The 24,945-nt window shown below is 43.2% G+C and overlaps 1 protein-coding gene and 9 non-coding genes across 18 annotated transcripts; all 10 read left to right on the top strand.

Annotated features, from left to right (window-relative positions):
* The first annotated feature begins 13,597 nt into the window (after positions 1 to 13,597).
* On the top strand, positions 13,598 to 17,988 carry LOC103654752 (uncharacterized). Of its 9 annotated transcripts, none has more exons than XR_004857976.1 (8): positions 13,598 to 14,766; positions 14,846 to 15,049; positions 15,159 to 15,251; positions 15,344 to 15,454; positions 15,536 to 15,889; positions 16,013 to 16,246; positions 16,323 to 16,559; positions 17,715 to 17,988. XR_004857976.1 is itself a non-coding variant. In XM_020552887.2 (6 exons), the coding sequence occupies exons 1-5, from the start codon at positions 15,032 to 15,034 to the stop codon at positions 16,181 to 16,183; spliced, it is 747 nt and encodes a 248-aa protein (XP_020408476.1). In that variant the 5' UTR covers positions 13,598 to 15,031; the 3' UTR covers positions 16,184 to 16,246; positions 16,323 to 17,988. The 9 variants fall into 9 exon arrangements, 1 of the variants encoding a protein (XP_020408476.1); XR_002269335.2 differs by adding an exon at positions 16,902 to 16,940 and having other exon boundaries at positions 15,159 to 15,454; XR_002269330.2 differs by having other exon boundaries at positions 15,159 to 15,174; positions 16,323 to 17,988.
* A 583-nt stretch (positions 17,989 to 18,571) lies between these two features.
* TRNAA-AGC (transfer RNA alanine (anticodon AGC)) lies at positions 18,572 to 18,644 on the top strand. The gene has a single exon. It is a non-coding gene; the product is annotated as a tRNA-Ala (tRNA).
* Positions 18,645 to 19,314: 670 nt separating this feature from the next.
* TRNAA-AGC (transfer RNA alanine (anticodon AGC)) lies at positions 19,315 to 19,387 on the top strand. Its single transcript has one exon. It is a non-coding gene; the product is annotated as a tRNA-Ala (tRNA).
* A 672-nt stretch (positions 19,388 to 20,059) lies between these two features.
* TRNAA-AGC (transfer RNA alanine (anticodon AGC)) lies at positions 20,060 to 20,132 on the top strand. Its single transcript has one exon. It is a non-coding gene; the product is annotated as a tRNA-Ala (tRNA).
* A 293-nt stretch (positions 20,133 to 20,425) lies between these two features.
* On the top strand, positions 20,426 to 20,498 carry TRNAA-AGC (transfer RNA alanine (anticodon AGC)). The gene has a single exon. It is a non-coding gene; the product is annotated as a tRNA-Ala (tRNA).
* A 300-nt stretch (positions 20,499 to 20,798) lies between these two features.
* Positions 20,799 to 20,871, top strand: TRNAA-AGC (transfer RNA alanine (anticodon AGC)). Its single transcript has one exon. It is a non-coding gene; the product is annotated as a tRNA-Ala (tRNA).
* A 1,039-nt stretch (positions 20,872 to 21,910) lies between these two features.
* TRNAA-AGC (transfer RNA alanine (anticodon AGC)) lies at positions 21,911 to 21,983 on the top strand. Its single transcript has one exon. It is a non-coding gene; the product is annotated as a tRNA-Ala (tRNA).
* A 303-nt stretch (positions 21,984 to 22,286) lies between these two features.
* Positions 22,287 to 22,359, top strand: TRNAA-AGC (transfer RNA alanine (anticodon AGC)). Its single transcript has one exon. It is a non-coding gene; the product is annotated as a tRNA-Ala (tRNA).
* A 300-nt stretch (positions 22,360 to 22,659) lies between these two features.
* Positions 22,660 to 22,732, top strand: TRNAA-AGC (transfer RNA alanine (anticodon AGC)). The gene has a single exon. It is a non-coding gene; the product is annotated as a tRNA-Ala (tRNA).
* Positions 22,733 to 23,399: 667 nt separating this feature from the next.
* TRNAA-AGC (transfer RNA alanine (anticodon AGC)) lies at positions 23,400 to 23,472 on the top strand. The gene has a single exon. It is a non-coding gene; the product is annotated as a tRNA-Ala (tRNA).
* The last annotated feature ends 1,473 nt before the right edge of the window (positions 23,473 to 24,945 follow it).

The following is a 24,945-nucleotide window of genomic DNA, read 5'->3' as shown; positions in this document are numbered from 1 at the left end:
CGTAGGATGACACATGGAGGATGCTGCGATGTGTTCGTGAGAGGTCTAGGCCGTCGTCTCCCAGTCAACTTTGGGTTGCTGGACCGTTGTCTCCTTATAATGTAATTATTTATTTATTTTGTACAAAACTCCTATTATATAGTAAAGATGTGACATTCGATCCTGTGCCATGATTCATCATATGTGTGAGACTTGGTCCCAGCACACCTGGTGATTATGTTCGCGCCCGGGTTTTGGACCCCTAAAATCCGGGTGTGACAGAAGTGGTATCAGAGGAATGTTGACTGTAGGACGAAACCTAGATAGAAATGGACAACCATTGTCTACTTACCTTACTCTGATTCTTTCTATACTTATCTTGATCCTGTTTCACCTTCTACTGTTCTACTCTGATTAACCTTACCTCTGCTACTCTGACTCTTTCTAAACTCATCTTAATCTTTTCTCATCTAATTCCGCTTCACTCTGATTATTCTTACCTTTTCATTCTAAAGACAAATGTGGGTTTCACACTTTGAAATCCTGTTCTTAAAGTGACTTTAGGAATAGGTGACCTACTCTTAGGAACAAAAACAAAATTATTTTCTGTTATATAGATATCTATGAACTTGAATGTTTGTTCTTATGATGCTTGTCTGATTTGGATCTTTGATTGAGTGCGATGAGTTGTGGAGTAATGTCCACAATTACATCTATATATACATATAGTAAATAAAAAAATGTTGATACAAAAACTAGGCAACTTAGATTATCCCCCACTAAAATATAGTAAGCTTAATAGATCCATCTTATCTTAAAAATATACTCTATTACCTTAGAGGATTCATCTTATCTTGAAAAGATTTTATGTCATCCTAATAGATCTAACCCAACCAATAGAGTCATGATGGATTGCATAATCTATCTGTGCCTACCAAACATCAAACAAGATTTTGACCTACAACATGTAGTCCATCTCACCCATAACTACTTCGACCATATGCCCCAACTCCGATGATATACACTAACCTCGAATCAAGGAGACCAAGACTGGAGAAGAAAAGATCAACCTCGTCAAGGAAGGAGAGAAGTCAAACTCAATCTTCTAATGCTTTACCACTCAACACAGAATTCTTTCCCACTATAAACCTTCTCACCCTAGGCTATGCTTGCCCTAACCTATCTTTCATCCTACACAATAAGGTGACCATACATATATATACCCATGCTTTCATAACCACTTTCTAAATAACATGACACTTCTTAGAAGTTAAAAGCTAAACTATAAAAAAGTTTTCTTTTACATCCATGTCCGTACAAATCTCGAGGACGAGATTATTTTTAAGGTGGTAGGATTTGTAAGGCCCTAAAATTGGGTATAAAATAAATAAATAAATAAATAAACAAATATATTTATCATAGTGTTTTGAGAATTGTTGAATCCCTTGGAAAATACATTTGGATATTTTCTTCTCATAATCAATTAATGGTACTAAATTAATTAAGCAACCAATAAATAAATAATGAAAAGTGCATCTCTTACTGATGACTTTGTGGGAGGTACTTTATTAAACACATAATTTTGACCTCAAAGTATAAACGAAGATATAAATATAAAATAAGAAAGGGGAATTTAATGAAGCTATTTATTCCTTCCCTAAATAAACAACAAGGAAAAAAATAAATAATAATACTGAAAATGGTAGAGGTCACATTAGTATTAGCTTTTGTACTGGCAAAATTGAAGTTGAATCAATTTTGAATTTGAAATAGGAATCTGAAAATGTGAAGGAAACTAAAACAAGAAATTTAAAATAGAAAAAAAAGAGGAGCAATCCTGCGCTTGGGCCAGATCACCTCCCACCCAGCCCAAGGTATTCCGTAGCCCACATCTCTTCTTTTCTTTTATTTAATCCTCTTGCCGCACATGAGGTCAGCATGACACAAGTGTGACATCAAGCAAGCAACACATGCAGCCGTATTTCCATGCACACGTCTACTTCTACGTAGTCACCGACATGTGGACGATAGAATCACGTACGAAGCTCTGCGCGGGTAACTAGTTTATAGGCTCTGATGTCAACCGCGTCTTCCTCCCCGTAACAAATCCATGCATGCCGTAACCACCTCCCCGTAACAGCCGGCCCAGGTGGCTTCCTCCTGCAGCTATTCTCCCGCCGAGGACCGCTCCAGCCGAATAAAGAATAGTTTCCTGCGTGGGTGACGTCGGCCGGGCGTCACAGGTGACCTCATCCGTATACCTTTCACTGTCCCTGACGGCTGGGCCACTGCGAATACGCATACGCGTATTTCCGGGATGTGGGCGCCGACCAAAACGGAGAACCGGATTTCCGGCGCTACCGCCCTGCGCGCCCCCATAAATCTCTTGGTCCTGGCAGTTGCCGTCTCGGTCGCCCTGGAGAAAAGCACCGGGCGTGCGCCGTCATATTCACAGCCGCCGAGAGAAACAAAGGATGAAGAGAGAGAACGTGAGTGTTGTTGCCGAGAGGGTGTTCGACAAGTCACGCACTGGACGTCCAGGTACTTCCTGTGCGTGCGATGAGGAGCGGACCGGGCCTCTTCGCCGAGCGTTGAAGATTGTGCGAGTGCTTCGTTGTCGACATTGAAGGATCGCCGTCGTGCTGCAGACTTCTAGACGACTGTACTTGCGCCGTGAAACACGGTATGATAACTCCCCTGCAAACCACCATTACTTTCTCAGTACGTGAGTTATATTCGCACGTCGACCCGTACCGACGAGTAGCTAGCTCACCGTTCACCATGCTGGGTTTCCTGGCACTTGCAACTACTGCCGGGTTGACGAAAGGAAGAAGACGAACGCAGAGCCCTTGATCTCGCGATGACTGGTTAGGATTAGAAGACATGTTATAGAAGCCGGGGCCGTAGGATTCTAAACGGAGGGAGTGGATTAAATTCTGCGTACACCTTCACCCCGCGGAATTCGGGCGGTTGGATCGCAATCGTGCGGTTCGGATCTGGATTAGATTTCATAAAACTCAGACCGTTAGATCTGGATCCAAGGCCTTATATTTCATACCCTTTCTGAAAAATTCAAATCTAATCTGCACCGTCTGTTGGGGATCGGACGGCCAGATCTGGCTGATACCCCTTCGTCGGGTCTGTTTTGCATATGGGCCCTGGGTTTATTGAGATTCAACCCGCGGTCCAGCGCGGATGGCGCTGTGTCTTGGAGATCTTGCGGGTTAGCCCCTGAACTTACCAGTAATTGAGGCCCAGTCCAGTAAATAGAAAATCCAGGGAAATAAATAGAAAATGGATTTTTAATATAAAAATAATGGCTAGAATTTGTTTAATCCGTAGAAAATTCATACTAATTCCAAATTGAGTCATTCCAGTTCCTATAATTTTATAATATTATTGTTTATCTAATAGTGCCACTAATTTGACACGAAAGCCACCTTAAAATTTATTTCCTAATTAAATCCATATCAAATACATAAAACATTAGGAAATTCGTATCTTCCCCGTTTTAACTCTGATTTGATCCGTTCAAGTTGCGTTAGTCTCGTAGAAACGCGTAGATCATTATTATTCAGTTTGTACTTATGCTTGGTGTGATGTTAGTTTTATCTATACCATATTTGTTTGTATTGCTACGACTAGCGCGAGGACACGTGTCATCCGAAGAGCAAGTTGGTACCTGGAATCTCAAGTGTCAGGCAAGTTGTGCCCTTGATCACTTCTTTTTACCTACTCATGTTCTGATTAATCATAATGATCTGCATAGGTTAATTTTGATGGGACCCAATAGGTCACCCTAGTTTGTTCATCCTGAATACCTTGTTTACCCCTGAATCACTTGGGTAGTTCTGCTACTGCTTTATATGGTTTTGGGTTAATATTTCATTACATCTATGTTCCAATTATGTTGTTATTCTATTTATGTTCATGACAAGATCATTAAATGTTAATTGGAACATAGAGCTTAACTTGAGAAACACGTGCCACCACAAGGGTTTATGGACGCCCTTGGCTGATTAATTAGGAAAGCTAGTGGAGGACTACCTTACCCGAAAGGGGCAAGGGCAGTAGGGGAGTGGTCAGTGTAGGGAGGCCCTCGGGAGGATTTTGCTGCGATGGCGGTCCTGCAAGGGATTCCTGCATTGGAGCTTCCTATAAACTGTAGCGGGTTTTCTGAAGCTAGTGGAACTTTGTAAAGGCCTCGTAGTGTTACCCTGCCTCGCCTCCTCGGTAGAGGTGTATGGGAAGTCGCGATCCCTTGGCAGACGGGTAACATGACTTGTGGGTAAAGGGTACCACCTCTGCAGAGTGTAAAACTGGTATACTAGCCGAGCTCACGGTCATGAGCAGCTCAGGACTCTCTGATGATTAATTTATGGAACTAAATTCAATTTGTCATATGCATTGCATCGCAGGTGATGATGTTACTTTTGCTCTACTACTTAATTGGGTTGGTATTTACTTATACTTAGTAACTGCTAATAAAATTTTGACCAACTTTAAAAGCAATGCTCAGCTCTAACCATCCTCTTTGGTAAGCCTTACACTTCACGTGAGCTCCCACCTTTGGCGAGTTCATGCACTTTATTCCCCACAACTTGTTGAGCGATGAACGTATGTGAGCTCACTCTTGCTGTCTCACACCCCCCCCACAGGTCAAGAACAGGTACCGTAGGATGACACATGGAGGATGCTGCGATGTGTTCGTGAGAGGTCTAGGCCGTCGTCTCCCAGTCAACTTTGGGTTGCTGGACCGTTGTCTCCTTATAATGTAATTATTTATTTATTTTGTACAAAACTCCTATTATATAGTAAAGATGTGACATTCGATCCTGTGCCATGATTCATCATATGTGTGAGACTTGGTCCCAGCACACCTGGTGATTATGTTTGCGCCCGGGTTTTGGACCCCTAAAATCCGGGTGTGACACCATTCCACTAAATAGACTACATGGGTAACATGATCAACCCACAAACTCAACATATGTAATCAATAAAACATTAATATCTTCCAACGATGATACTCAATTAGAAATATGAATACGAACACAAATAACACAAACATAATCAAGTATAAGACTCTTCATTGGACAGACGAAATAACCATCACTGTTTTACTTGACTTCACCGGAAGTTTGGGCAAATCCCTAAGTACGATCCGGAAGTCCACCACCTGTTTTTGACACACAACTTAGTGCACCAATTTCACATAATAAGGCTCATAAACGACGCCGCACCTACGCACAATCTCAAACCCCGCCACGGGTAACAATTCTCCCCGCACCCACCAAACTGCAGCGGCGCTGCTTAATAATTTCATAACTTTAAAATTATGACAGCAGTGGTGACAAAATTCCAACATCTAATTAGCCCAAAACAGTCCACAAGATAAACCCTGTAATCTGTTTTTTTCTCTTTTGGACAGCGACATACCCGGATTCAAACAGCGATATCTTTTAAAATATAATTCCAAATCAAGCGCATAAGTACTCATTGGAAAGATAAGACAAAGCCCTACATGATTATCATACTGGTCATCAATAATTACATACAACAAATTCCCAGAAACTGCTAATACTACTGCTGTTCACCCACCTGAAAAATCTGTTTTTTTTTGGACAGCAACATATCCGGATTCAAACAATGATATCTCCTAAATTATAACTCCGAATCGAGCGCATAAGTACTCGTTGGAAAGGTATGACAAAGCTCTACATGATTATTCCACTGATTCCCACTAATTAACCCACGAAAATTCCCATAAATCCCTATAACTACTGCTGTTCACCCACTCACAAAATTCCTGGACAGCACCTCTACCGATTCGCAAAGATAAACGCATAATCCAATTGATTGCAGCACAAAAACAACAAAAGTTAAACATGAATTCACCTTGGGTTCTACCCTTCCTCCTTCTTTCTTCCTCCCTTCAAACTCCAATTGAGATCGCAGCCACACGACGGAGAACACGTGGAGGGCTGCACCTTGGAGGGGGGAAGAGAAATGGGGGGGGCTAAGGTTTTGGGTGGTGAGGGCTGCAAAGGTTTGAGGAGAAAGAAGATGGGAGAGGGGGAGGGGTGACGTCCAAGAGGAAGGGGAGGGGAAGGGGGCGGCTGCAAAAATCCCAAGGGGAAAGGTGGGGTGGCTAGGGTTAGGGGAGACTAATGGGCTGGATCAAGGTTCAAGGCCCAACTCGCCCATGTGACAGCTCGCGACCCCGTCGCAAACAACTAATCAAAGAAATTCTACTGCCTTACAGGTGAATATTTTCCGCAAATTCCAAATTCCCAAAGTGCATCACCCGAATGAGGAAAAAGAACAAAAAGAATAACCTCCACTTCTCCTCTTTGCAAACCGGGTATCACATTGTACCTCCCTTAAAAAGAATTCGACCTCGAATTCTGACGCTTCTATCGGAACGACAAAAGAGAAAAATTTAATGAATCAACAACACTTACCCACAACAAAAAGTTCCGGATATTTCTGCCGCATGAGCTCCTCAAGTTCCCACGTAGCCTCGCGTTCAGACTGATTAGTCCATAAGACCTTGACATACTTAATTGATCTCTTCCTCAAAACACGCTCTGAGGATTCCAAGATACACACCGGACGACACTCCAAGGTCAGATCCTGCTGCACCACAATTGGTTACATCTCAATCTGATGGTCCGGATCCCGCAAGAACTTCCTCAGCATAGAGACATGAAAAACAGGGTGTACCCCTGCCATGGAATCCGGCAATTGCAAGCGATAAGCCAAGCTGCCCACCCGAGCCAAGATAGTGAACGGTCCAATATATCTCGGGCTAAACTTTCCGGAGACACCGAACCGAACAACTCCTTTAGTGGGTGATACCCTGAGAAGGACTTGGTCACCCACTGCAAATTCCAAATCCCGCCTCCTCACATCAGCATAACTCTTTTGACGGCTCTGAGCGGCCAAAATATTCTGACGAATTTCCCGAACCTTTTTAGAAGTCTGCTGTACCCAATCAGGACCAACCAGGATCTCTCTCCCAAGGTCTCCCAGCACAGAGGGGAGACACATCGCCTACCATACAAAACCTCAAATGGTGCCATCTTGATGCTAGCCTGGTAGCTGTTGTTATAAGCAAACTCTGGCAATGCAAGATGATCTTCCCAGCTACCCTTCCAAGACAGAACACAAGCGCGCACATATCTTCCAAGGTTTGGATCGTTCGCTCCGACTGACCATCAGTCTGAAGATGAAAAGCGACACTAAGAGAAAGCTTGGTGCCCAATGCACTATGAAGACTCTCCCAGAATTTGGATACAAATTTGGAGTCTCGATCAGAAACAATGGACTTAGGTACCCCGTGAAGCCTGATTACTTCCTTCATATACAAGGGGACCAAATCTGAAGCTGAATTTGTGGTCTTCATGGGAATAAAATGCGCAGACTTAGTCAAGCGATCCACTACCACCCATATAGCATCTCTGCCCCAAGGAGAACGAGGTAAACCCACCATAAAATCCATGGTGATATCCTCCCATTTCCACTCCGGAATTTCCAATGGCTTCAATAAACCTGCAGGCCGCTTATGCTCGGCCTTCACGCGCTGACATACTTTACAGACGGCCACATACTTAGAAACGTCAACCTTCATCCGCTTCCACCAGAAGTTTTGCTTCAGATCTCGATACATCTTGGTTTCGCCAGGGTGAATGGTGTAAGGCGTTTTATGAGCTTCTCTCAATATATCCATCTTCACCTCTGATTTCTGAGGCACACAAAGGCGACCCCTGAAACGAACCAAATCATTCTCATCGATGGAGAACTCCCGGGGTTTACCATCGCCAACCCTCTTTTGAGCTTCCTGCAATAAACGATCCTGCTGCTGAGCCGCACGCACTCTCTCCATGAGGGAAGATTGAGTAAGCATACGAGTCTCCTCACTAGCGGTGCCGACATAGCACAAGGCGATCCCCAAACGGTCCAGATTAGCAATCAACTGCAAGGCCACTTTTGGAACCCCGGACCTGCTAAGGGCATCAGCCACCACATTTGCCTTCCCCAGGTGATAATGAATAGACAAATCATAATCTTTAATCAATTCGAGCCACCGACGCTGCTTAAAATTCAGCTCCTTCTGAGTAAAAATATACTTGAGACTTTTATGATCGGTGTAAATGTCACAAGCCTCGCCATAAAGATAATGCCTCCACGACTTTAGAGCAAAAACCACTGCGGCCAATTCAAGATCATGAGTTGGGTAATTCCCCTCATGCTTCCTCAACCGCCTTGAGCCATAAGCAATCACTCTGCCTTCCTGCATCAACACACAGCCAAGACCAATACGCGAAGCATTCGTATAAACTGTGAAACGCTTACTGCTCTCAGGCAAAGCTAGGATAGGGGCGTCCACCAACTTGCTCTTTAATGTCTGATAATTGACCTCGCAATCGCTGGATCAGATGAAGACAACACCCTTCTCCAAGAGTCTAGTCAAGGGCTTAGCAATGCTGGAAAAATTTGGTACGAAACACCGATAATATCCAGCGAGCCCCAAGAAACTTCGAATTTCAAAGACACTAGAGGGTCTCTTCCACTCCACCACAGCCGCAAGATTCTTGGGATCAACCGCAATGCCCTGCTGATTAATCACATGCCCTAGGAAAGCCACTTCGGACAGCCAAAATGCACACTTCTTCAACTTGCCATAGAACTGATTCTCCCTTAGGGCACCCAGAACGAGACGGAGATGCTGCTCATGCTCAGCCTCGGTCTTAGAATAAATCAGAATGTCATCCAGGAACACGACCACAAAGTCATCCAAGAACTCATGCAACATCCTATTCATTGCTTCCATAAAATTAGCAGGGGCATTAGTTAAGCCAAAAGACATGACTATGAACTCATTATTCCCATACCTGGTGCAAAAAGCGGTCTTCTCAATATCCTCCTCACGAATCCTCAGTTGATGATAACCAGAGTTTAAATCAATTTTGGAGAACACCTAGGCACCCCTCAACTGTTCAAAGAGAACCTCAATACGGGGGAGTGGATATTTATTCTTGATAGTCACTTGATTCAAAACACGATAATCCACACATAGCCGCTTGCTTTTATCCTTCTTCTCAACAAACAATACTGGGGAAGCCCATGGAGACCTGTTAGGCCTAATTAAACCCTTAGCCAGCAAATCATCCAATTGCTGCTTCAATTTCCTTTGGGGCCATTCGATACGGAGCCTTATGAATGGGCTGCATACCCAGAATCAGCTTAATCTCAAAAGCTGCATCGCGCTCTGAAGGAATGCTTGGAAGCTCTGCCGGAAACACGTCAGCAAAGTCACACACCACCCGGATGTCCTGCACCCGCAAGGCAGCCTCACCCTCCACCACCATGGAGAAAAAGATTCCCGACTTCCTGGACCGGCGATCCGGAAGCAATTGCGCTAACAAGGATAACGTGAACTTAGGGGAACTTCCTAAGAATACCACCTCCCTACCTAATGGTGCCTACAATAACACTGTCTTCCAAAAATAGGATATAACTGCGCGATACTGAGATAACCAATCCATACCCAAGATAACATCGAATGCCCCCAAGGAAATCACAACCAGATTGGCCGAAAAGACCTCATCAGCAAGAATGACGGAACACCCCTAACAAATTGAATAGCTACTAATGGAGCCATTAGCAGAACTAACCAAAATTGGGTGACCCAACCTCTGCACCGAAAGACCAACCCGCGACACAAAATCCTCTGAAACAAACGAATAGCTAGCGCAAGAGTCAAAAAGAGCATGGGACACAAACGAATCAACTGAAATCGTACCTGTCACCATGTCTCCTTGCTCTTTGCCATCCGCAGCGGGTAGCACATAAGCCCCAGAAATACCCGTAGAAGAGGAAGCTCCCGGAGTGAAATTAACAGAAGAACCCCACTAAGCCGCTGGGTGAGGCAGACGCGGAGCTCCAAACTGAGACGACATAGGAGTAGTCGGTGCAGGAGTAGGCGCATCCAGATACTGAGGAAAACCCTGCATCGGCACGAACTGAGAAGTCCCAGGCACATAAAACTGCTGTGGAGGAAGTGGAACTGAAAGTTGCTGCTCAGCGCTTGACATCATGTTGACAGTGCCCTGAGAAGAGGAGGAAGTCACTGGCTCCCATCTAAGCTTCCCATTGGGATTCCTCCTACACACCACATCCTTGTAGTCTTGACTGCAGATTGAACACCTACCACTCCACTGGGACTCTGCACGGCGATGCGCATCACCACAACAGAAACACACCAGCCCCAGCCCGGGCTTAGGAATAGCCCGAAACCTCTGAGTACTTCCTCTCGAAGTACCCGAGTCAGAAGATTTGCCACGGTAGGGATGGTGGCGCTAATGCTGAGACTTGCCCCTCTTGTGGGCTAGACCTCCAGTGTTGCCCCTCCTCGCGTCCTGGCCACGAGCCTGATCAACACCCGAAGACCTCTACGACTCCATGGTATACTGGTGTTGCATCTCCACACCCAGTGCCTGCTCCACTGTAGTACGGAAGTCCACCAACGGAAAGGCTCCCAAGGCATGCCTGATAGAAGGTTTCATGCCCTAACGGAACTGGCTCGCCTTCTCCATCTCATTAAAAGCCACATGAGGGACAAAGCGGACCTTCTTGTTGAAGCCCACTTCATACTTTGTGACAGACTTCTTCTCTTGCTTGAAAGACTGCAAATCAATCTTCATTTTCTCCAGGAAGGTGACCGGGTAGAACCTCCTTTCAAACTTCCTGATGAAGACATCCCAAGTCAGGACTCCTGGTGAGGAGGAGTGCGCTGCCTGCACACCTCTCCACCAAATTTGAGCCTCTCCCTTCAGCAGCTGTGTGCCAAAGTGAACACGATCACCATACACAATCTCAAAGACATTCATCTTATCCTCCATGTAAGTTAGCCAATCTGCCGCCTCGACCGGAGTACCACTGCCATCAAAAGCATCCAGCTTCATGCCCATCCACTGCATCAGAGAAAGACCACTGACTGGAAGAGGCACCTCAGCCTCGCCACCTAGAGCAGCACCCGCAGGGACAGTGCCCTCGGGCACTCCTCCTCCACTAGCACCCTGAGCAGCACCCGCAGGGGCAACATGAATAGCTTGCCTCAGAATGGCCAACTCCTGCTGCATGGCCTGTATCACGGCTAACATTGCTGTCGGACTCATCGAGTCCCCACTAGGAACTTGCGGACTACCCCGAGCCCTACGAGGCGGCATAGCTGCTGCCATAGGGATGAGAATAATAAGTAAATAAGATTGGCATAGCATCACTTCAGATAATGTCAAACTAGCACAGACAATAACATAACATATCAATAGTAAAGCAGAAAACCAATCCTACATGTGCAGTGTGTCAATTTATTGTTATTCCACTTGCTAGGACCTACAGCCTATTCCTCTGATACCAACTGTAACAACCCCACTGATCCCAGACAATGGATGTTACCAAATACCCTTCCCACTAAACTTATGCAACACAATAAATGAAATAAAGAGAGAAAATATTGCAAAATCCGGTAGTACCTCCCTTGAAAGAAGCATAACAAGGGGGGGACATAGAGTTCATACAAGATATAAAAGACAGATAATTCACGTAGTATAATCAAAATGCAAAAGTAGTAAAGCACATTCATGACCAATTAAAAAAATGGGTAACTTAGCCCACCCCAAAAAAATCAGCTCAACTACCATGAAAGGCTAGAACATAATAATTCTCTAGACTTGACCCTCCCTGATTAACAACATTATTAAGCAGTGGTTCCTTTATTAAAGGTGTAGTGGTCGTGCTGCTACATCCCTTCTTTCCCAAAGCAGAAATCAGGTGCCTGCATCAGACAATGCAAGAGTGAGATGACACATCTCAGCAAGTAAACAGAGCAAACAACAATTGGACAATGTAAACCAACCGTGCTTAAACAACCACGTAGTTCAAAACTTCCTTCTTGAATATTAATTTGCAGCAAGTAAGCAAGTAACTGATTACTTAATGCCAAGATGAATCACAATGTAAAGATCCACACAATCGACATCCACATAACAGATTCCACACCTCTCCCATGAATGCACATGGCTACAGATGCAGTAATGACTTCTGCCTTCATGTCTCTAAGAATATGAAGCTGCATCATACCCCTTCTCGGGCAACATATGATGCTCATTGTACCGGTATGGTCGGACCATAAGATCGCGACGAAACTTCAATGCAATGGATGATGAATGCATTATGCAAGTCAACAACATGAGTTCTTCCCAAACAAAATGTGCTAGACATATACTTCCACCCATTCCACATAATAAACCACATGGGTAACATGATCAAACCACAAACTCAACATATGTAATCAATAAAACATGAATATTTTCCAACGATGGTACTCAATTAGAAATATGAATACGAACACAAATAGCACAAACATAATCAAGTATAAGACTCTTAATTCGACAGACGGAATAACCACCACTGTTTTACTTGCCTTCACCGAAAGTTTGGGCAAATCCCTAAGTACGATCCGGAAGTCCACCACCTGTTTTTGACACACAACTTAGTGCACCAATTTCACATAATAAGCCTCATAAATGACGCCGCACCTACGCACAATCTCAAACCCCGCCACGGGTAACAATGCTCCCCGCACCCACCAAACTGGAGCGGCGCTGCTTAATAATTTCATAACTTTAAAATTATGACAGCAGTGGTGACAACCAAAAACTGCAGAGGCATCTACATCAAATTCCCCACAAGTTTTGTATACAATTTATAATAAAATTCCAACATCTAATTAGCCCAAAACAGTTCACAAGATAAACCCTGTAATCTGTTTTTTCTCTTTTGGACAGCGACATATCCGGATTCAAACAGCGATATCTTCTAAAATATAATTCCAAATCAAGTGCATAAGTACTCATTGGAAAGATAAGACAAAGCCCTACATGATTATCATACTGGTTATCACTAATTACCCACGAAAAATGCCCAGAAACTGCTAATACTACTGCTGTTCACCCACCTGAAAAATCTGTTTTTTTGGACAGCAACATATCCGGATTCGAACAATGATATCTCCTAAATTATAACTCCGAATCGAGCGCATAAGTACTCGTTGGAAAGGTATGACAAAGCTCTACATGATTATCCCACTGATTCCCACTAATTAACCAACGAAAATTCTCAGAAATCCCTAGAACTACTGCTGTCCACCCACTCACAAAATTCCTGGACAGCACCTCTACCGATTCGCAATGATAAACGCATAATCCAATTGATTGCAGCACAAAAACAACCAAAGTTAAACATGAATTCACCTTGGGTTCTTCCCTTCCTCCTTCCTTCTTCCTCCCTCTAAACTCCAATTGAGATTGTAGCCACACGACGGAGAACACGCGGGAGGGCTGCACCTTGGAGGGGGGGGGGGGAAGAGAAATGGGGGGGGGGGGGCTAGGGTTTCGGGTGGTGAGGGCTGCAAAGGTTTGAGGAGAAAGAAGATGGGAGAGGGGCGGGGGGAGGGGTGACGTCCAAGAGGAAGGGGAGGGGAAGGGGGCGGCTGCAAAAATCCCAAGGGGAAAGGGGGGGGCGGCTAGGGTTAGGGGAGACTAATGGGCCGGATCAAGGTTCAAGGCCCAACTCGCCCATGTGATAGCTCCCGACCCCGTCGCAAACAACTAACCAAAGAAATTCTATTGTCTTACAGGTGAATATTTTCCACAAATTCCAAATTCCGAAAGCGCATCACCCGAATGAGGAAAAAGAATAAAAAAAATAACATCCACTTCTCCTCTTTGCAAACCGGGTATCACAAGAACTCTTAACCAAAATCTCCATAGATTAATTATCATAGAGCTCCAAACTGGGCAACTTGCTGCCATTCAGGTTTCAGAACTGAATTAAAATTCAGTTATTAACCAATCTGAAACTTCAGAAATACGTGTCATTGAAATATAACGAATCTGAATTTGTGCTAAGTTCAACTACTCTAAGTTTGACCAATTCTGCAAAGAAATCATTAACACTTACAATCGGCAGAGAAACCAAGTCTGAATTTGTGATAAGTCTAACTACTCTAAGTTTGACCAAGTCTGAATTTGTGTTGTGTTGCTTGTGAAAACGATCGGCAAATATATTGGGTATCTCTGTTTTGTAAAACTATTTTCAAAAAAGAAAGCGCCAATATCTAGATGATCTTTAATTAGTTTAAACATGCACATACAATTTCGCATGCTAGATCTATTGATTCTCTCATTATTACTCGGGCATGTACTCCTCATGTCTTGACGATTAGTAATGTTTTCATTTCTTTGAGTGTAGACAAGGACATTAGCAGCTTCAACTAATGGTCCTACTTTGCGATCAAGGACTGAAAGGGATATTGTTGATGATAACCACGAGGATAGTACTTTTGAAAATGAAGAAACTAAAAATCCCATCAATGATGAATGTAAAAATCAAACAAACTTTAAATTTATTGTAGCAATTTTGAGAATAGTTATCTAGAAAGGTTTTCATCTGTTTTATCTCCTGTAATAAGCAGAGCAACCTATTGGGCATCAAAATATAAGGAAAGGAAGGGGCCCAACCTTGAAGAAGAACATATATTCAAGTAGTGGTGGGCCTAAAATCTGCATTACCCTTAATGAATATGGACAACCAGTTGGTAGGAACAACAAAGAGTTTGGTAATTTCATAGGAACTTTGGTGAGGAAAAATATCCTGGTTTCTTGTGAGGATTGGAGACTAGTTGATTCTAAAAAGAAGTTTGAGTTATGGACAAAAGTGAAGGTAATCTGATTTAGTGAGATAATTTGGCTTAGCCTATTGTCAGTAGATTTGGAAATCAACTACATTTTTGTTGAAAAAGGAATACTATGAAGTGGATGAATCTGGTATAGATTATGTTATAACATCTGCAGCAAAAAAGTGGAGAGAGTTTAAGGCTGACCTAAAGGACAAATATTTTGATGAAACATTGAGTTTTGAAGAGCTTATTGCTAAAAGGGATGAAAGGGTGAAAGAATCTGATTAGGAGTGGTTGATAACTTATTGGATGTCTCCAGAAGCCGAGGTACATGCTGATTTGTTTTGAATTGCTTTTTTGAGATATAAACCTTTATTAAACTATTGTATGAATGAATTTGTATTATTGTTTTGATAGATTCATATTTATGTTGTAGGTTCGTACAAACAGAGGTAAAGATAACCGTTCAAAGCTGACTATGTCGCATGCAGCTTGCAGCAAGAGTTATGCTCGTGTGGGGCATGAACTAGTAAAAACATTATAATCACTAGTTTGTATAATCATTAGTTTAATTTATGAAAAATCTAGTCAATTACTGGACCAAATCATTTTTTCTTGTAGGCCGAGCAACAAGGACGCCCTGCGAGAAGAGATGAAATATATGTTAGAACACACACGCGTAAGAACAAAGAAGGGGATATTGTGCCTCTACCTAGAGCAGAAATATTCATTGTGAGTACACACATATTTTTGATTTATGTAATAATTAAAATATAAGTGAACAAAATATAATATATGTGTGGTCCTCTTAAGAATAAATTTGAAGAAGTTGTTGCTGAGAACCCAGAATTGAAGGACAGAAGTATTGAAGATGGTGATTTATATGCACATGTTTTTGGAGAGAAAGAACCAAGAGGTTGTATTTGTGGTTTAGGCTTAGGACCAACTCCACAACATGTAGGCACCCCTGGAACTCAAATGAAAATATCAACAAAGCTTCAAATGGCATTGCAAGCTCGCAGTCAGTCTGAGCAAGAGGTTAGAGCCTTAAGACAGGATATGAATCAAATGAAAGAAAAAATAGATCAAATTTATCAAATGATGGTAGCAGCTCAAGGGGTGCAACATATAGAAAGCCCATCACAACATGGGTCTAATTCTCGACAGGTGATATAATATTGCATATGTTTAGCCAGTGTAGCATATATCGAGTAGTTCGCCATCTATCCTGTTAATTAGGCTTGTTTCCTTTATCTCACTAACACTTTTTCCCTTTTTATTTTTCTTTAGAACTCAAGGGTGCATCGGTCAGATGAGGTGGCACATGATTACAATGGTAATGACCATTCACCAAATATGGTTGAAGATGACTTGCAGCTTACTAGGCGAGTTGCAAGCACTATGGCCCGTCCAAGGAATCGTGAAGATGTTAATACTATTGAAGAGCAAAGTCACAAGTGAGACATTGCAACAATGGTACCTCAAAGAAATCATGGATCACCTCCAAATGCAGATGATAATCATGTAATTTCTCATCTATCACTTCATATTTATGTTTCATTATTTGAACTTTGTAATCTTACTTCGCATATTTTATTAGGTTGGTAAAGAAGTCATATTATATTCTATGATGAGATCAGAAGTTCCTGTTGCAATAGCAAATATTATCTCAACCGACCCAACCACTAAGGTTGGAGATGTTCCTCTTGGAAGGGAGTTTACACAGGTTTTTGTGACTCGTGTGCTAAAAAGGGAAAGTACTCTACCACGACCATACTTAGGTGTATAGAGTATGGGGGATGCTCTTTTTATGCCCGTTGCATGGCCAACGAACAAGGTAATACTACAACCTTGTATTTTATTTATGTAATTAATAGAACAAGCTTCTAATGTCCAGTATTTTTAGATGAGTCGTAACAAAAAATCAACATTGACCCAAGGTTCTACAGCAGCAGATAAATATTTTTTCATATATAGTTGTGTATAAGTGTAGAGATGGATTTAAAACATAGTGAATGGTACTATTGCATAACTGTGCATCTGAATCATTCTCTGATTTTGTAGACAATTCTTGTCTCTAATATGTAATTGTGTCTGCAAATAGATAATTCTTTGTATTCTATGAATTATGAAACATGTGCTTCCATATATTGTGAGTTTGCCAATGATGCCATTGTAGCCGAGTCTGGGAAGAAAGTGGCCTCTTCCTCAAGATCAGGTCAGCTTCAATTGTTTGCTTGGATGTTTGGCTCTTCTGCTGGTGCTTTCGGAAACCTCCTAGGTGGCATTGCGCTCAGCTATTTTTCTCCCAAAGTCATGTTTCTGTTTTTCGCAATCCTTCTCCTGCTCCAGTTCTTCAGTACATCACTTTAGCTCAGTTCTGTTTAGTTCAGTACATCATGTTCAGTGACCAAACCATTGACTGTCATAAGAAATCTGAAAACAAGCCACTCGGTTTTCATTTCCTGGTTGTGTCCAGTTTAGTTCTCTCTTTTCATTTCCTGAAAACAAGCCACTCGGTTGATACATTTTCTGGTTACATTTTCTGAAATAGCTTCAAGAACTCGGTTACATTTTCTGAAATCTGAAATCTGCAATAGCTATTTTCTGGTTACATTTTCTAAAATCTGAAATGTGTAATAGCTTCAGGAACTCGGTTGATACCAGAAATCTGAAATCGGTACACATATCATTCACTCACACAGTCACTTCCATGTTGATACTAGGAATCTGTAATAGGTTCAGGAACTCGGTTACATTTTTTGAAATCTATAATAGCTATTTTCTGGTTACATTTTCTGAAATATGAAATCTGTAATAGCTTCAGGAACTCGGTTGATATCTAAAAAAACACTATGATATGTGCACCTCTCCATCATGTGCATTGGATATTTTCCCTTCTTTGTAATCATGTGCATTCATTACATAAATATATGTATTTATAGACCTTTATTGCACTTTCAGTTTGACATATTATCAAAATATGTTGTAGGAAGAGGAGCTGGAAGCAAGGATCAGATTGCTTGAAGTGTCGAAAAAAATGATTACTCGCATGCATGCTAGCTGTTGGCGTAACACCTAGCCGATGGAGAGATTTTAGTTTGCTAGATATATATTTATACTTTTGCATGTAATAGAACTGAAAGATCACTTCAAAAATTTAGGAAACTCGTGTATGCTATTATTTTTATATGTTCATCACATGAATCGTGTTCTAAACAAATATATGTTGGGATTCAAAGTCAAAGATTGATCTCTTTCTTTTACTAATCAAATTTCATATATTCTGAGCTACATATTATTCAAGTTGTCCTGCAATGTGCATCATAATCGGTTTATTATTTGTTTCATTAGCATATATTTGTATGCATGGATTATTTTTTTAAACTGCACATAGGGAATAACATCAGACAATCTGTCGGTATATATACTTTTAGCGACACACAGGCCGTCGACACAAGAATATGTCGGCAAAAGTAAGTCCGACGGCAAAGATATGTTTGTCGGCAAAAACAAAAACATTGCCGACAGATAGTATGTCGGGACATCTATGTATGCCGGTAAAGCTTATTGCCGACAGGACTTTCGCCGACACACATTATCTGTCGTCAAAACTCTTTACCGACAGACTGGGTGACGTTATTCAGGTGTTTTACCATCAGACAGTCCGTGGGCAATAATGTGCCATGGAGAATTGATCGCCATGGACGACATCGTATCACCATCGTCGTGCTACGATGAAGTAGCAATGCTTGTAGGAGGAGCAGGACAACGTCCCATTCTAACTGTTGAGCTTATATTGATGATGTGACATTTTCATTATGCTGGCTATAGCATAATAGTAGCTCAGGGGATGTAGTTCAGATGGTAGAACACTCGCTTAGCATGCGAGAGGCACGGGGATCGATACCCCGCATCTCCAAAATCATGTTTTTTTAATCTTCCATTAAGGTTTTAATCCGTTATTGCATTGCATTGCATGAAGTAATTAATCTAGAGAAAACTTTCTTTCTCCTCGAATCTTTTTTGCCAACCACGTCATGTTTCCATCCGTGCAGTCCAGAGACATTATCACCATGGACGACATCGTATCGCCATCGTCATGCTGCGATGAAGTAGCAGTGCTTGTAGGAGGAGCAGGACAACGACCCGTTCTGACTGTTGAGCTTATATTGATGATGTGACGTTTTCATTATGCTGGCTATAGCATAATAGTAGCTCAGGGGATGTAGTTCAGATGGTAGAACGCTCGGTTAGCATGTGAGAGGCACGTGGATCGATACCCCGCATCTCCAAAATCACGTTTTTTAATCTTCCATTAAGGTTTTATCCATTAGTGCATTGCATTGCATGCAGTAATTAATCTAGAGAAAACTTTCTTTCTCCTCGAATATTTTTTGTCAACCATGTCATGTTTCCATCCGTGCAGTCCAGAGAGTTGATCGCCATGGACGACATCGTATCGCCATCGCCGTGCTGCGATGAAGTAGCAGTGCTTGTAGGAGGAGCAGGACAATGGCCCGTTTAACTGTTGAGCTTATATTGATGATGTGACGTTTTCATTATGCTAGCTATAGCATAATAGTAGCTCAGGGGATGTAGTTCAGATGGTAGAACGCTCGCTTAGCATGCGAGAGGCACGGGGATCGATACCCCGCATCTCTAAAATCATGTTTTTTAATCTTCCATTAAGTTTTTAATCCGTCATTGCATTGCATTGCATGCACTGATTAATCTAGAGAAATTTTTCTTTCTCCTCGAATCTTTTTCGCCAACCACGTCATGTTTCCATCCGTGCAGTCCAGAGACTTGATCGCCACGGACGACATCGTATCGCTATCGCCGTGCTGCGATGAAGTAGCAGTGCTTGTAAGAGGAGCAGGACAACGACCCATTCTGACTGTTGAGCTTATATTGATGATGTGATGTTTTCATTATGCTAGCTCTAACATAATAGTAGCTCAAGGGACGTAGTTCCGATGGTAGAACGCTCGCTTAGCATGCGAGAGGCACAGGGATCGTTAACCCGCATCTCCAAAATCATGTTTTTTAATCTTTCATTAAGTTTTTAATCCATCATTGCATTGCATTGCATGCAGTGATTAATCTAGAGAAATCTTTCTTTCTCCTCGAATCTTTTTTGCCAACCACGTCATGTTTCCATCCGTGCAGTCCAGAGACTTGATCGCCATGGATGACATCGTATCGCCATCGTCGTGCTACGATGAAGTAGCAGTGCTTGTAGGAGGAGTAGGAGAATGGACCGTTCTGACTGTTGAGCTTATATTGATGATGTGACGTTTTCATTATGCTGGCTATTGCATAATAGTAGCTCAGGGGGATGTAGTTCAGATGGTAGAACGCTCGCTTAGCATGCGAGAGGCACGGGGATCGATACCCCGCATCTCCAAAATCATTTTTTTAATCTTTCATTAAGTTTTTAATTCGTCATTGCATTGCATGCAGTGATTAATCTAGAGAAATCTTTCTTTCTCCTCGAATCCTTTTTGCGAACGACGTCATGTTTCCATCCATGCAGTCTAGAAATTTGATCGCCACGGACGACATTGTATCGCCATCACCGTGCTGCGATGAAGTAGCAGTGCTTGTAGGAGGAGCAGGACAACGACCCGTTCTAACTATTGAGCTTATATTTATGATGTGACGTTTTCATTATGTTGGCTATGGCATAATAGTACCTCAGGGGATGTAGTTCAAATGGTAGAACGCTCGCTTAGCATGCGAGAGGCACGGGGATCGATACCCCGCATCTCCAAAATCATGTTTTTTTAATCTTCTATTAAGGTTTTAATCCGTTATTGCATTGCATTGCATGCAGCAATTAATCTAGAGAAAACTTTCTTTCACCTCGAATCTTTTTTGCCAACCACGTCATGTTTCCATCCGTGCAGTCCAGAGACTTGATCACCATGGACGACATCGTATCGCCATCGTCGTGCTACGATGAAGTAGCAGTGCTTGTAGGAGGAGCAGGACAACGACCAGTTCTGACTATTGAGCTTATATTGATGATGTGTTGTTTTCATTATGCTGGCTATAGCATAATAGTAGCTCAGGGGATGTAGTTCAGATGGTAGAACGCTCGCTTAGCATGCGAGAGGCACGGGGATCGATACCCCGCATCTCCAAAATCATGTTTTTTAATCTTCCATTAAGTTTTTAATCCGTCATTGCGTTGCATTGCATGCATTGATTAATCTAGAGAAATCTTTCTTTCTCCTCGAATCTTTTTCGCGAACCACGTCATGTTTCCATCCGTGCATTCCAGAGACTTGATCGCCACGGCCGACATCGTATCGCAATCGTCGTGCTGCGATGAAGTAGCAGTGCTTGTAAGAGGAGCAGGACAACGACTCGTTCTGACTGTTGAGCTTATATTGATGATGTGACGTTTTCATTATGCTGGCTATAGCATAATAGTACCTCAGGGGATGTCGTCCAGATGGTAGAACACTCTCTTAGCATGCGAGAGGCACGGGGATTGATACCCCGCATCTCCAAAATCATGTTTTTTAATCTTCCATTAAGTTTTTAATCCGTCATTGCATTGCATGCAATAATTAATCTAGAGAAAACTTTCTTTCTCCTCGAATCTTTTTCGCCAACCACGTCATGTTTCCATCCGTGCAGTCCAGAGACTTGATCGCCATGGACGACATCGTATCACCATCATCGTGTTGCGATGAAGTAGCAATGCTTGTAGGAGGAGCAGGATAACGACCCGTTCTGACTATTGAGCTTATATTTATGATGTGAAGTTTTCATTATGCAGGCTATAGCATAATAGTAGCTCAAGGGATGTAGTTCAGATGGTAGAACGCTCGCTTAGCATGCGAGAGGCACAGGGATCGTTAACCCGCATCTCCAAAATCATGTTTTTTAATCTTTCATTAAGTTTTTAATCCATCATTGCATTGCATTGCATGCAGTGATTAATCTAGAGAAATCTTTCTTTCTCCTCGAATCTTTTTTGCCAACCACGTCATGTTTCCATCCGTGCAGTCCAGAGACTTGATCGCCATGGACGACATCGTATCGCCATCGTCGTGCTGCGATGAAGTAGCAGTGCTTGTACGAGGAGTAGGAGAATGGCCCGGTCTGACTGTTGAGCTTATATTGATGATGTGACGTTTTCATTATGCTGGCTATTGCATAATAGTAGCTCAGGGGGATGTAGTTCAGATGGTAGAACGCTCGCTTAGCATGCGAGAGGCACGGGGATCGATACCTCGCATCTCCAAAATCATTTTTTTAATCTTTCATTAAGTTTTTAATTCGTCATTGCATTGCATTGCATTGCATGCAGTGATTAATCTAGAGAAATCTTTCTTTCTCCTCGAATCCTTTTTGCGAACCACGTCATGTTTCCATCTGTGCAGTCTAGAGACTTGATCGCCACGGACGACATTGTATCGCCATCGCCGTGCTGCGATGAAGTAGCAGTGCTTGTAGGAGGAGCAGGACAACGACCCGTTCTGACTGTTGAGCTTATATTGATGATGTGACGTTTTCATTATGCTGGCTATAGCATAATAGTAGCTCAGGGGATGTAGTTCAGATGGTAGAACGCTCGCTTAGCATGCGAGAGGCACGGGGATCGATACCCCGCATCTCCAAAATCATGTTTTTTTAATCTTCTATTAAGGTTTTAATCTGTTATTGCATTGCATTGCATGCAGCAATTAATCTAGAGAAAACTTTCTTTCACCTCGAATCTTTTTTGCCAACCACGTCATGTTTCCATCCGTTCAGTCTAGAGACTTGATCACCATGGACGACATCGTATCGCCATCGTCGTGCTACGATGAAGTAGTAGTGCTTGTAGGAGGAGTAGGACAACGACCAGTTCTGACTATTGAGCTTATATTGTTGATGTGTTGTTTTCATTATGCTGGCTATAGCATAATAGTAGCTCAGGGGATGTAGTTCAGATGGTAGAACGCTCGCTTAGCATGTGAGAGGCACGGGGATCGATACCCCGCATCTCCAAAATCATGTTTTTTTAATCTTCCATTAAGTTTTTAATCTGTCATTGCGTTGCATTGCATGCATTGATTAATCTAGAGAAATCTTTCTTTCTCCTCGAATCTTTTTCGCGAACCACGTCATGTTTCCATCCGTGCAGTCCAGAGACTTGATCGCCACGGCCGACATCGTATCGCAATCGTCGTGCTGCGATGAAGTAGCAGTGCTTGTAAGAGGAGCAGGACAACGACTCATTCTGACTGTTGAGCTTATATTGATGATGTGACGTTTTCATTATGCTGGCTATAGCATAATAGTACCTCAGGGGATGTCGTTCAGATGGTAGAACGCTCTCTTAGCATGCGAGAGGCACGGGGATTGATACCCAGCATCTCCAAAATCATGTTTTTTAATCTTCCATTAAGTTTTTAATCCGTCATTGCATTGCATGCAGTAATTAATCTAGAGAAAACTTTCTTTCTCCTTGAATCTTTTTCGCCAACCACGTCATGTTTCCATCCGTGCAGTCCAGAGACTTGATCGCCTTGGACGACATCGTATCACCATCATCGTGTTGCGATGAAGTAGCAATGCTTGTAGGAGGAGCAGGATAACAACTCGTTCTGACTATTGAGCTTATATTTATGATGTGACGTTTTCATTATGCTGGCTATAGCATAATAGTAGCTTAGGGGATGTAGTTCAGATGGTAGAATGCTCGCTTAGCATGCGAGAGGCACGGGGATCGATACCCCGCATCTCCAAAATCATGTTTTTTAATCTTCCATTAAGTTTTTAATCTGTGATTGCAATGCATTGCATGCAGTAATTAATCTAGAGAAAACTTTCTTTCTCCTCGAATATTTTTTGCCAACCACGTCATGTTTCCATCCGTGTAGTCCAGAGACTTGATCGCCATGGACGACATCGTATCGCCATCGCCGTGCTGCGATGAAGTAGCAATGCTTGTAAGAGGAGCAGGACAACAACGTGTTCTGTGTGTTGAGCTTATATTGATGATGTGACATTTTCATTATGTTGGTGTAACACCCTGAATTTGGGGTATAAAATTTATTCTCTAAATGCCTACCAAATTAAAGTGTCACCCTTTCTCTCTCTACTTTCTCTCTCTCCCTTTCTTTTGAGTAGAATTAGGTTAATTTAGTGAGGGGTTTATTATTTATTTTGTCAAACTTATGTGAGTCATGAATTGTTGCATCATGCTGATCCCAAAATATTCTTTGAATTGATGCACATGTTTGATTTGGTTTAAATTTGAAACTTGGTTTGAATTTGAACTAAAAACCCTAGAGAAAATAAAAATAAAAGGCAATAGAAATTCCCTGGAAAAAGAGAAAATCGAAAGCACCCCATTAGGCCCAGTTCGGCCAAGCCTGGCCGCGCGCGCGCCCGCATCACCTGACAGGTGGACCCCACCTGCCAGCCACCGCCTGCGTCTGCGCACACGCGCTTTCTCTCCCTCTCCCTCCCGCTGCCCGGTAGGCCCGACCTGTCGGCGTCGACCCGTCCGCGCTTGTGGCCGCTCTCGCTCGCTGCTCGGTGGGGCCTTCCTGTCAGCGCTGATCGCCCGTTTGCTGCTCACCCTTGCTGGTCCGTGGACCCTGCCTGTCAGCCACTCCCCTCTTCTCTAACCTCTCGCCCGCGCTCTCCGCCGTGGACGCGCCCACGACCGTGCGTTTTCTGTCTATGACCCCCGCGCCCGAGCCCTTTTCTGCAGCCCACACCCACTCACTCACTCCCCTCGCCTAGTTGCGCCCTTGGCTGAACTCCCTCGCTCTCTCTCTCGCTCTGCGCACGCGCTCGTGGAACTCCGCCGAAGGTTCACCGTCGTTTCATGGCCGTCATCGTGCGTCTATCGCGTCCGTTGCCTCAGTGAGCTCCGCCCCTTCACCAGCAACGTAGGACACCTCCTTGTTTGCCCCCAACCTCTCTAATTTGCCCATTCCACGCTCACCGGCGTTCTTGCCGTGCAGCCAAAGCCCGCCGTCGTCGACCCGAGGCGTCTTTGCGTCCCCACCGTTGCCCCGGTGCTCCAGAGTTTCCTATTGAGGCGAGCAACGTCCCCGTGCCCCTATTTATCCATTTGTTGCCCTGGTCTTTTGCGCGATTACTCGTCGGAGCGAATACGCGCCGCCGTTGGGCCACTCCACCGCGTTCTGTGCCCTCTGGTGCCCCTCGCCGACATTGTGCCCACGCTTGAGTCCGTCGTGTCGCCC

The sequence above is a fragment of the Zea mays genome, chromosome 4, assembly GCF_902167145.1.
Source record: "Zea mays cultivar B73 chromosome 4, Zm-B73-REFERENCE-NAM-5.0, whole genome shotgun sequence".
Taxonomy (NCBI): domain Eukaryota; kingdom Viridiplantae; phylum Streptophyta; class Magnoliopsida; order Poales; family Poaceae; genus Zea; species Zea mays.
The sequence above is the reverse complement of the archived record's forward strand: the minus strand, read 5'-3'. Positions and strand labels throughout refer to the sequence as shown.

Excerpts from the sequence above, each read along its gene's own strand:
- LOC103654752 (XM_020552887.2), top strand. Across the intron at positions 15,455-15,535 it reads CTAGAGCAGAAATATTCATT|AATAAATTTGAAGAAGTTGT; the intron begins GTGAGTACACAC and ends GGTCCTCTTAAG. Across the intron at positions 15,890-16,012 it reads ATGGGTCTAATTCTCGACAG|AACTCAAGGGTGCATCGGTC; the intron begins GTGATATAATAT and ends ATTTTTCTTTAG.